General features: G+C 37.5%; 1 protein-coding gene across 8 annotated transcripts in view; it reads right to left on the bottom strand.

Moving 5' to 3' along the window:
* Nucleotides 1-557: 557 nt before the first annotated feature.
* The window catches only part of E23 (ABC transporter G family member E23), a 268,872-nt gene continuing 256,195 nt past the window's right edge, over nucleotides 558-13,234 (bottom strand). For all 8 annotated transcript variants that reach the window (XM_071999701.1, XM_071999707.1, XM_071999702.1 and 5 more), the window contains 3 exons: nucleotides 9,528-9,742; nucleotides 5,901-6,109; nucleotides 558-4,507 (listed from right to left, as the gene is read on the bottom strand). In XM_071999701.1, coding sequence (XP_071855802.1) covers nucleotides 4,312-4,507; nucleotides 5,901-6,109; nucleotides 9,528-9,742 — 620 coding nt within the window. In that variant the 3' untranslated portion in view covers nucleotides 558-4,311. The remainder of the gene's footprint in view (nucleotides 4,508-5,900; nucleotides 6,110-9,527; nucleotides 9,743-13,234) is intronic.

Raw genomic sequence — 13,234 nt, 5'->3', positions numbered from 1 at the left:
GAAATCGTTCAAGTAGAAAAAAGAAAGCGTTACGAACGAATAAAAAATCGTTAGAGACATTGACACAGCCAAATCTTTGTTTAAACGTCTCTGTTACTCCGTGTTGTTTGTTCCGATACAGCGTACCTAATCTGAACTCTGGACCGATTCCCCTTAAATCCTACTTTTATTGGGAAGCAACTCGTTCTGCTCGTCCTAAGGTCTCACCCACCCTCTCTTCGTTCCACACCGAACCAACTTTGAACACTTGGTGGATATTGCGTTGTGCGTGCACCGGACGAATCCCGTCGCGCGGCCTTGAAAGTCGAGGATCGTTCGGTCGGCACCTGTTCCCCTCTTCGTTTCGATTTCTTCCCACTGGTTCACCTGTATTTGAGCCGTTTACAGGCCAAAGTGGTTACCTCCACTTTTCGACATTTCTGAAATGTTAGCGTCGAAGCACTTGATCGACGCTTATCTTATATAACTTGATCAACACACGTTCAATGCGAAGTCGACACGTATGTCGAGCAAGAGCAAGTTATACGGTGACGACGTCGGTATACGTATCGACGTCATTCTTTTTTTATTTTTAAACGACTTAATGCGCGTTCATCTTTTCTCCTAGGAACAAGTAAAACGAATTTTTTTCGTCACAGAAAGTAGGACTCGTAGAGATCCTCCCGTATGGAACGTATTAATTTTCCTCGTTTCTCGTCTCGTGCAGTTAACTGATTTAAAAATGGCAAATAAGCGGCTCATTTAACCCTAACGTAGGCAACCAGCTATCCATTTCTATATTTCTCTTACCAATTTTCATTTCCTAACGAAGATATCCTTCCGGGACGATTATAACAAAGATCTCCTCCCTTTGAATATTTCTAAAATTTATGTAAAACTTTTAAACATCGAAGCTTCAAACTTTATACATTTATTAGATAACCATTTTGGTTTTGGTTGCCTACGCGAGGGGTATTTTCTTCCTCGTTGTTTTTCATATAGCATAATTTTGTATCATATATTCTTTTTATATAATTTTCGAAAAATTGGCTTTTGAAGAGAATCGAAAGGGGATTAACGGTAGCCTGACCGAACGAGGATATGCAATAGAGATCGTGGACGCGCGATGGTTCCCCAAAATTCGTTCTAATTCGTCCTAATTTCGTTTGTTAACATCGCGGGAAAGCTGCGGACGATTACGTGGACCGGTCCACGGTATAAATATCCGGCGAGTCGTCCGGTTCGTCGCACAGAATCGAAACGTAACTCGTTTTGGCTGACTAAAAGACACACAGCGTTCCTCTTGATCGATCCTGACCGATCCACGTCAGCCAACCTAATCTATTTAATTACTTACTAATAACAAACACTGGCTCTCCGTGATTTCTGTACGTATATGTATGTCTAGCGCATACATGTATATGTATGTGTGTGTGTATACATAAGTTTATTTGAAGGTTTTGTACGGTGAGCTGTACGGTTTCTCACTCTTCCGGGGAGGAAAAAGAAAAGGATATTTGATCTCGTCTGATCGCGTTTTTCCTCCCTATGTGCTATGTAGTTAAAATTCTTTTTTTCCTATTCGAATATGCTCCAACTTTTGCAAGTAACGCAACTGGATCGTTTGGTAAAAAAGTCTCTGAATAGAAACATACTTGTGGTTCGCTTAGTATTCGCCCGTGTGTGTTATGATATTCTTACTCATCGTATCGTTTTCCGTTTTTTTCCCCCGTTCGATCTGTCGGTGCAAGAATGTACAAGAATGAATAAAAAAAGAAAGAGAAAATAAAAACGTCGCGTGCCTCCTAGTTCAGTCCGCGGTTTTTACATATACATAATGATAATAATAATTAGAATAATAATAAAAAATAATATTAATTATTAAAATTGTTATAATAAAAATAATATTAATAATAATAATGATAAGAATAATTATTATAATATATATAGGATTTTTCTAAATATATATATATATGTGTATATATATATGTTTCTATATACACAAGGTAGACCTAATGAATTTATTATACCGCGCGTTAAATGTTTCATTTAGATCCCCATAACGTGTCGAGCTCCTCGAGAAACATCACATAGATTACGTCAGAGACCAACAAACGTTCTAAGATCGACTTAGAGTCCCGAATCTCCCATAGCCAGCCTAATCATTTTACGAACCTTCTTCTTATTAAATCGTACATATTTTCATACGTCGGGTATTTCCTTTACCTTTCCTCGAATTATTTTATACGTCGTTACCCGATGTTTAAAATGCGCGACAAGTGCAAACAATTAACTGCTATAAACCTCTCCCCGCTCTCCCTTCTCCATTTCTATTCGAATTGTTCCATTCACAAATTCTTTCCAAAATTCTTTTTCTCCATTCTCGCTCTTTGCACACGTGTTTCTCTCTCTCTCTCCCTCTCACTCTATTCTCGTTTCATCGCTTTCCTCTTTCTACAAACCGATCAAAATTGGCAGCCTATATATATGTATATGAACGGTTGTTTTTCGCTCGATATATCCCTTAACGCAACTTACAGCGTCCGATAATAAAAAGTACTAAGTGGTAGAGATGTAGTTTTATCATAATCCATAGAATTAGCAGCAGCTTGTCCATCTTATCAGCTAGGGGTGAATATCGTCTTAGCAGCGATAGATTGTTCAGCGGTAATAAAAATGTAGAAAGTAAAACGTGGATAGTCGCTAAGAACGATTTAAAAAGTTCCTCTCCGTTTTCTTATCTTCCTCTTTTTTTCTTCTTCTTCTCCTTTTTCTTCATTTTCACGTCTCTTAAACCTAAGCGTTTCTTTCTTCTTCGTGTAGGGTGATTCTCGACGTGGCGTGAAGTTTCATTATCTCCGCGAGTTTCTATTTCCGCTTTGCCTATTTCTTCTCATCTGCCTCTCCTATGAGCTTAAGAAATATGCTTCGACGTACAAATGTCATGTGTGTATGTGTGTGTCTGTTTTCTGATTCCTTTCTTTCAGTCGGTACCGCGACGCCACGACGTCGCATCGATTCTTTCAAAAGATATTAAAGAAAGAAAGAAAAAAAAAAGAAAGAAAAAAAGAAAAAGTAAAAAGAAATGGCTCTCACACTTTCTCACTCACGCTTGTTCTCGTTCACTCTTACATACTTTCGCGTTTTTATACGTAAACACACAGATACAGACATTCTTTCCTCTATCATTATACCCTTGTTTCCGCAAGAAATTAAAACAGAAGAGTTCCCTCCACATTCTTTCTTGTGTTCATCCACCCTCTCTCGTATTCCTCTTACTTCACGTGATAGCGTGATATATGTATGTATATCTATCTATTATATATATATATATGTATGTATATATATATATAAAGTCTCTACGTGTACAATCTTATGTATAGTCCTCGCCAAGTCTCTTGATCACGCGTTTTCGCGCGTTCTATCTCATCGCCCGTCGCTAGCGGGAACGAGCGGAAACCCCCTATATTTCTCCGCTCTCTATCAACCCCTATTATCTTGGTTTCTTTTTTTTTTTTTTTCTTTTCTTTGTTAACCCCTCGTTTCGCTTAGGTCGCTGGTTTTTCCCTGTCTGTCTGAGGTATTCTATTCTGCGAGATGCGTGTACAATTAATAAAAATAGTAGCTAATCGCTCGGTAATTAAAATAGCGGTATCAATAGTTTGGTAGGCGGCGTTGAAAAGAGAAAAATCCCAGAAAAGTTGGCAAGCTATTCCGCTTTCTAGAAAGTTTCTTCAACTAATTATCTCCCCTCGAATCTCTCCCCTTCGAAGATTCATTCTACTCCTCAAAATATAATAGACGTACGACACAACGTTTCTGCCAGAGGAAGAAATCTAAAAATTCCTCTTTCCGATCGCGTCCACCCCGCTCCAATCTCAACCGTCCTACTATGCAGTTCGATTCGATTTCTTTTATTCGATTCAGCTTCTTTCGAACCGCTTGATTCGTTCGATTCGACGAACCTAATTCTGTAGGAAAATGATTACGAGGGTGTAAAACGTACCCGTGCCAGTTCGAGGATTATCTTTTCACCACCACCTCCAAGCCCTGCGCCGTCTCGAGACGACCAGTGGCATCCTGGAAAAATAAACTTTCGCGCGCGGTTTCTGTTCGGGTTGTTCCGTTCGGTTTCGCGAGCTACTTTGTCGCTGCCCGTGGGCGAAACGAAGGGTCAAAGGGAAGCTCGACGACGATGTTGACGACGACGACGATGATGACGTTCCCGTTAGCGTAGCGAGGCCGTCCCGACGTCCGTCGATCGCGGCCATAATCCAACATTTCGTGGATAAGGCGGCAGTAGAAAGGCGGTTCTTCTCATTGTACGCCGTTTCACTTGGGCACGCGATAGTAGCGCAACACCAGGTAGCCCAGGGTGCGGAATATCACTAGGAACGCCAGGAGGACGGCCGTGTTCGCCCATAGTGGAAGACCGGAACCCCTGGCGCCGCCCTGGCTTTCTAGAATCGCAGACACCGGTATCGTCGTCGAGTTCCTGCACTCTTGGAACTTGCTCGGCTGCGAGCATCTGCAAATCAAAGGATGGATCGTTCGTTGATTAGTTTGGTCTCGTTCTCGGTTTGATTTAGTCATTTTTTTGGAGATTCTGGATTGGCTTCTTTTTTATTTCTTTTAAGTTTTCTTTTAAGTGTTTAATGTTACACGCGCCTTTCAAGGTTACCGTGACCACGACGAGAACGATCAGTAGCACAGAGCCTACCTATAATAGGTCGTATAAACCAATATCTTTCAGAAAATCTAGAGCTTTTGTGCCAGAGTCTTGCTTTTGTAGCATGTTGAGCGTATTATGTACGTAGTTGAGTCATGCTGTACTCTGTGGATCAGTTTGTGCGTTTATATGTGGGACATTGAAACGTGACAAATTGTGTCGAATATATATAATTTGGAAAAATATACAGAGTACGTAAAATAGGGCACTCGCTGCAATATTTAATTTTTATTTCATTTATGGATGTAAAAATATATAGAACGAATATAATGTAAAAAGATATATAAAATAGCCAGAATATTGAAACTAGATAAGATGATCTTTTATTTAATATTCTATTCTATTTCTTTAGTCGTGTTCATAAAAATAAAATAAATTTGCATAAAGTTATAATATTAATTTTTTATTTAATATTTCTCTTCCATATAAATTGCTCATCTTCACAATTTCATTTTCTCTTCCCTCAATCTCATCTTGATTCTGGAATTTTGCAAACATCGAAGAGAACAATTTGGATTTGATTAATGCGTTGCCACGCATCGTTGAACCAAATATGACATCGATTCCAAGAATCTAGTGTTCACCATAGCGTGAGCTCTAAAGCGGTTAGACGTGATCGTTGAATGATGCATCGTATCGCGTCGCAGTAGAGGTTCATTTATCATTTATACGCGGTGTTCCTCTAAATTCGTGAATGACAGAATCTAACCGGACGAATTTTAAAAATCAATTGTCCTACAAACGAAGCATCAAACGCGAAAAAATATTCTTTCGTCGATTCTACTTGTTTAAAAAAATAATACAAATCGCGTATATTCGTAAATTACAAACGAAGCTTCGTCCGAAAGAATAAAAATTGTTCCATAATTTGTACTTATTTATTCGAGGAAAATTGGCTCGTGTAAATTCGTAAATTGCAGAATTTAATTTTTAAAATCGAGCATCTTATAAATAGAGCTTCAGTCAACAGAACAAATATATTCTATAATTTCTCTTTATTTTTCCAAGGAAAATCAGCTGGTGTAGACAATGAACTTACACTCGACGAATATTTAAAGTCAATTATCTTAAGCTTCACGCGAAAGAAAAGATTCAAGTCCATAATTTGTACTTATTTTTCCAAGAAAAATCTTGTAAATTCGTATTTATTGACGATGCCATACTCTTTATAGATTTTGAAATTGTTACTTACGTGATCGGCTCGCCGACGCCGAATTCCAGAATCTGCATGTTTTGATAGGCATAGTGCACCATGCTCGCGTATCTGGCCCATGCCAGCCATGGCGGAACCGCCGTCGCCAAATAACCGCCAAGTAACTGTGTGGCGAGCGTGTAAAGCGCGGACGCAGTTATACTAACTTGGAGGTCCAGACAACATGCACCAACGAAGAATCCCACGCTCTGAAATCAGAAAACACAGTGGCGTTTCGAATTATTGAAATATAATTTGAATTCATCTATGGTGAATATTCTTTCAGAAAGACACGATTAGGTGGAAAAATCTAAAAAACACTGTACCAATCTATGAAACCTATCGTAGCTTAAAAGTATAATTTTGATGTAACTTTGCAACTCGACGAGATGGAAGGTCAGGTTTATACATAGGAATTGTACAAAGAATTCGAAGAACTTGCTTTTGGCAAACTAAAGAATGTAACTTTGGACGCAAGTAAAACATGAGATTTCTATGCGGAAATTAAAAAATGTTTTTTTAAAAATTTCAAAATAATTTAACAAAGCAGAATGACGCTTCTGATTGTGTGTCACATAATAAATGCAGAAATTATTGTTTTCTTTTATTTTCTCTTTTTATCTTTCAATTCTGAGACGTCCTCGGTTACTCATTTTAATTTCTCCCTGATTACTTTCTAATATTAAAGTAGAAATTCCTAGACAATTTGGAAACTTGATCAATTACTCGATCAATTATATTATTAGATTTATTAAATGTGTAGATATCTTGCAACAAGAATTTTATTACAAACGCGAAAATCTCTATACAAAATCAATTAATCAATGGCAATTTAATCGATGAGTGGAAGAACACGATAAACTGTCGTTTAAGCGATGGTCGATTAGCAATTGAACTTATAGAAATCGAGTCGATCGCGACATTACACACCGGCATGTTGTGAAACGCGCGAGTTACTCATTTCCGTCAATAGGTAGGTGGTTTTGAAAGTAAATCGCGGCCGCCTTTCATGCTACGATGACTTAGTACATTGACCGTAGGTGGACAGTGTCGAGGGCTGGTCGTACGAAGGGAGAGGAAGAGGAGGGGCGGAAAAAAAAGGAAACCGCGAAATTCTTGCTGTTTATATTTCTTGTGACTAAAGAAATTTGCCATGATTGCGACAGCATGCTGTCGTTACTCGCACTGCGGTTCTGTCATTGATGCTGCGTCCATTATTTAACGTTACCACGTTCTTCAAATCATTTTCCAATTTTATTTTCTATTTTTCATTGAGTACATCTTTACATTTGAGAAAAAAATTTAAAATATCGTCTTTTTTCTTTTTTTCGTTTACCGTAAAAGACACAAATATCTAAAAATTGAAGTAGAATTGAAAGATCGACGTCTGTATGTTCAGTGAAGTTTCGTATCTGTATGAGAATTGAAATTTTGTTTCTTTACGAGAAATAAAATTTTAGTCGACTTCATTTTTTTTTTTTCTTAGGTTTATGGTGTGCTAATTCGTGATTTAATTGTTCGCATAATTTGGAAGATAAAATTATTCCATGATATCGATAAATGAGAATAAAATAAGTGAGAATGAAAGAAATAAATGAATACTATTAGTTAATAATAGCATTAATAAAAGTGTAAAAACGAGGAGGGTTTGAAATTCGTTTTTAGCTATTAATTTACATTTGAACGACACAGTTGTACATGTAGTATCTTCTTTGAAAATTTCTAGTACACTGCCATTAAATATTCACAAATTATCTCAACATGCATACAACTCGCTTCTGCCCCATTTTCAAGTAAACCAATGTAATCAATTCCATTGAAACGCGTATACAAACATTCGTGTTTCAATTTCATTGTTTGAATCCTATTGAATCAACCTCGTTTCTCTTGAATGAAAAAATAAACCATGTAAATTCGCCTGTAGATACACGATCAACACGAGCCAAACGCTATTACGTTAAACTTTAAATAAAAAGACGTAGATATCCTTGGATCGTATCTTGCTAATCGAGATTTAATGTTTCTCGAATGTCTCACTGATTTTGTACGAGTAGGCTTCTGACTAATAGAAAATATACGAGAAAATTGTCTGCTTCACCAATCTTACGAGTACACTACGGATTTTTATCCAAATTCATACTCTTGAGAATATAATTAAAAAATGGAACCCAGGTAGAAAATTGTTTTCCTACCAAGTATTATATAGATTGCTATACTTTTGCATATTTCGTATATTTTGTACAAGAGATTTCCAAAAGTCCCATTTAGACCCTATTTAACTTTATTAATGACACAGTTAGGGTAATTCGGCATGGCTGGTGTTTGCTATTCGCATCTTAAGATCTTTAAAAGGACTTTGCCGATGATTGTATCCTATTGCAAATCGATCTCCGTCACTTTCGTGCAGAATTAACGGCATGTCACTAAATTTTACTAAATTCCATTTAACAAGGTTATCTCGACGACTATGCACGATTATGTATGAGTATAAACTCGACAACGTGGCTCTGTCTCAAGTATCAGAGATTCGTGAGTTAAGCGTCCGCTATTCATCGCTTAAAAAGAAAATATTAATATTAGGATTTATAAAGCGCTGTGCTTGAAATTTCAGTCCTCCCCTCGCTATCAAGCTGTTACATTGCTCGCTTGTTAGACCGTGGTTGGGGTATGCATCGGCAATTTGGTCGCCAAATCAAGCTAAACACATACGATTAATAGAGAGGATACAGCATAGCTCGCTAAGATATGTGACCTTTAAGTCGGGTCATGGAATGGCTTTTGCGGATCATAATTACAATCAGATCATGAGTCAGCTTAGCCTTGAACCGCTTGAACCCCCAAGGACTTTAGCGGATCTGCTTTTCCTATTCAAGCCGGTTAACGGTATTATCACGACTTGTTGGCCACGGCTTCTTCACTTGATTCATTTTTACGCTCCTATGAGACCATTTAGATCTTCAGCAACTTTTTCTCACGCATCGCTGTACATCTGGTCTTTTCTAATTTTTGATCCGCTAAACCGCATATATGTGCTGCTGCGAATTCGTCTAGCACGGCTGTACACATTTACCTACGCGACGTTAATTCCTTTAGAAATTCTATTGCCAATCATCTGCAAGTCTTTAGGACACAGCTCCTTTGTCTGCGGCTCTTGCAGACAAGTTTACATTCACTGCAATACTTACGTACACTAACGAGACTTGTCTCTGTTTATTCAATAAATATATAGAATTAATAGAATTCTCTATTTCTGCTTAGACTGCCATTCACGCTACAAGATATAAGAATAGTCATAAAATGAGCCAGAATTAGAAGACACAAACTCTCTCGTAAACAAAGACACTTACGTAATAAATAAGTCATAGAAATAATTATAGTTCGACTATAATCGACAATCTCTATAATCCAAATTAATATCTATCTATGTAAATCTGTATCTCAAATTGCTCATATCATCCCGTATCTTCTTTCCAATATATATACTATAAATATTTGTTCATATTACGCGCGTTCCGTGTAATTTTCCACTTTGGAATTTCCCACAAACGCGACAAAATCCGCTGTCCGCTTACGAGTAAACTTTCCGACTGAGAGAAAATGAGCGAAAAAGATGAAAAAGGATCCTACCTGCGCGACGACAGTGTTGAGTAAGAGGAACGCCAGCAGGGTGACGAAAACTGCCGGACTGTGGAAGCCCAACATCGGGTAACTAATGATATGGTAGACCGCGGGCAACGTAATCGTAAGCGGCAGCTCGCCGACCATTTTCGCCAAGTAATAGGCCGAGAGCCGATACGATCCTGACAGTCGCTCCTTGTTGATCACCTCGCGTTCTGGAGGAACTGAAACAGAATTTCATTTGCGATTAATTCACTTGTATCTGTATAGAGCGTTTCGATAATTACGATACAATCGGCAAGACAGTGGTTTTACGTGAAAAAATAAATCGAAGATGTAGAATAAAATTGTCACACATTGCGTGCTTCGTTTTGGATAGAACAGGATTTGGAAATTTGTTTAGTGCACGCGAACTCGATTAATCCCGTACTGGGTATGAATGAACAATTAGCAGCAGATTGTCCTGCATGCGAGAGTAAGCGAAAAACGTGGAATAAAATTTTTCCAATTGGGGCCCTGTTTTCAAGAGTATAGAGTTGCAACATGTTCAATTAAGAATCAGTTTGATATGTGCAAATCTATCTAAACAAAATTTCAAATTTAATTTTCTCGCGAGTGAAACTTTACTAGGAAAATTTACTAAAAAATTTTTATTATACTGTTTCGACGTATTTGGAATGGGAATTTATTTGAAGTGGGAAAGTATTCCTATATCAATCCCATATGGAATACGTCGAAAGGAGTTATAAATACTAGAATCGTTTGTTTTAGTTGTAAGAACCCTTACAAGAGAGAAGTACAATCGTAATTTAACTAATTTGGCATGCTATTATTATTTCTTTATTTTCCTCTTAAATCTGTAAAGACCATAAACGCTACAACTCCAAGTTCAAGTTCCTGTAATTAGCAGAATCTTAACAACTCACAACCAACGTTTTATACAATTGAAACATAGCAGAGAATTCCTTTTCAGAGTAACAAACCGTTAACAACAGATATACAACGTGACGACCGAATCCAAACGAGAAATTCTCGTGAACAAAGGATAGTAAATGATAAAATGGAGAAGTTAGTAGTTTCGTGATTATTTTAGGAGGCGCACAACTTAATCATAGAGCCAGCAGCGATGTCTAGTCGCACGAGTTTGCCATTTTACAGTCATCGTCCCTCATCCTCGAGTAGAAAGTGAAATGGCTACAAGCAGACGATGAAAGCAAACTCGAAAAAGGGATGCCGGCTCGCAGCGAGCTGTAAAACCGATTTTAGCATCCTCTTTGATTCCCTCTCCATTCGAATCTCTTCCATCTCTTGGCTATTCATCTTCCTTTCTCGTTTCTTACTCTTTTCTACGCCTCTTATGCTTTAGTATGTATACTCTTACTATAATCACGAGCTTCTAGCTACAGAGTCGAAATTCTGTGCCTTCAACTTACTTGGTCTTTGCCTTTTGGTGCAAAATTTTGGGATTCCTGAAGAAACGAGTTTCTTTGACGATGGATTGGCCTCTTTTCCTTGTTAAATAAGAAGTAGAAAAACGGCTTCTACAATATTCTTTCATTTAGAGAAAATCTCTTGCAAGTTTGGTTCTTTTTGTGGATATCTTGGACTATTTATGTAGAATTTAATATTTCCCACGTTCTCTTTCTTTCTAATCATTTGCGAGGATAGCATAGTTTTTCGTATGTTTTTCTTACATTTTTCATTGCACTTTATAACTTAACTCTCCTAGAATTATTTTTTCTTCCCGAGAAAAATTGTTTTTTATTGACCACTATAATAGAAATACACTTTCCTTCTTTCGGTGGTTTTAATATTTATTGTTTGGTTAAACGATAACTTATTAAATAAGTATCATAGTCCTGCTAGCTATAAAAATTTCTGTGGACGTTCTGACACCAAAAGTACCAAAGTTTCTCTCCAGCCTTTTTAGATTTGTACTCTATACATTCGAAACGACCATTGAACATTGATCTCTCCTCGCCATGAACACGAGAAAACACTCGACTTCCCTCGAGATCAGATAGATACCAATGCGGACGACAATATTCAACGATAAAAGAACTTTAGCAAACTTGCCTTCGGACAATTTTGACTTAACCAAGTTTTCTAGTATTGTTCAGCAATATCTGTCCAATATTTTCTACTTCCATTTACTGTAGGTTTTCTAACGTAGAAGGTTCATGTTGCTTCTGCGAATGCCCAACTGCAATGGAATTTTCTGGGATAAAAATGAAAACAGGCAACGAATCGAATAAATTGAAGAGCTGATAATAACAACGATCCTGGTCAATCCTTATCTCTTTGTAGAGCAATGAAAAGTACTTCAATATAATATATATTCAGTATATAAATATATATTTATATATAATTATATATGTATTTTTTTGAATCACCAGATACAAATTTGTCTGAAAAGAATATCCATTCTACATGTCCCATTTGAAATTTTACATGCAATTATCTCCCTATTGTTATTCAATATTATCGTTGTCAATATATCTGTTATCATTATTGTTGGTGTTGCTATTGTCATTGTGGTTTTGCACTATTTGTTATTAAAAAAGGTATTTCAAACAGAACTTACATTATTTCGACTATAATAATAAATGACCTCGAATAACCTTGGGAGACCACCATATTATAGGTTGATAAATTTGTTACAGAACGGGTTACACGACTACCTAAGTGAAAACATATAGTTCCATTAAAAAAGAAAAAACAAGGATCGTCTTGAAATATCAGAGGCCCATCTAGACGAGTTTCGTGACCAATACGAGATATTCCCCTTGGAATAAGACAAATTCTGCTTGAAAAATTTGTTTCAATCGCATACTTCAAATGGGACATCGGTATAAATTGACTTCTACAGAATATTAAATTCTTACAAGAGGCGATAAATGTTAATGATTTACGCAAAAGTCAGAATAAAAGTTAAAGTGCTCTGAGATTAAGTGACTCATCCCAAAGTTTTGTGATAACGATTAGCCGGCAATTAGCCAACGATAACGATGAAGTATTCCAACAGCTGATTATTTAACCTTCATCGGTCCGTCGTGTCAAGTTTGACACACTTTTCCGGCCAAAGATTATAATATTCGGCCATTTATAGAACAATTTGTCCAGAACCTTCTCACTTTAATTCTCTTTCTATATTCTTTGCGACGAATATGCGAATGAAATCCGATAGAATAATTTTCAAAATTAATTAATTATCTTTTCGTTTCACTCACTTTTTTACCATTGTGTCGAATCGACACCAAGGGACTCGCGTAAAGACGCGAAATCCAGGGACGTTTGAGGGTTAAGGAATTGAAAGCTTCAACAAAGACAGAGGAGTTTCGTTACGACCATCACAGTTTCTTCTAGTAGAAAATTTCTATGGCGTTTCAAAGACAGGCTGACCGTCTGAAATTCGTCACGGCCGTTTCGAGCTTTGGTACCGGGTACGACAAAAGGGCCTCAATTGCCGTGCCGGATGATAAGTGGGTCACGGCACGACCTACATACTAACGTCTTGATTGACCGTTCCTCTGGTCCTTTGCAATTCTTTGCAATAAAAAAAACGCGCGTTCGACTGAATGGCCGATTCAGAGCGTCACGTCGTCGCCGCTCAATTAACCAATCTACCTCATATCTGAGACTCTCCGCGTTGTTGCGCAACTACCTCCACTTGTCCATCACCACCTGAGAACTTTCCATCGTCGAGCTTCGTTCGT

This window comes from Bombus fervidus, chromosome 3 (genome assembly GCF_041682495.2).
Source record: "Bombus fervidus isolate BK054 chromosome 3, iyBomFerv1, whole genome shotgun sequence".
In the NCBI taxonomy this organism is placed as follows: domain Eukaryota; kingdom Metazoa; phylum Arthropoda; class Insecta; order Hymenoptera; family Apidae; genus Bombus; species Bombus fervidus.
The sequence above is the reverse complement of the archived record's forward strand: the minus strand, read 5'-3'. Positions and strand labels throughout refer to the sequence as shown.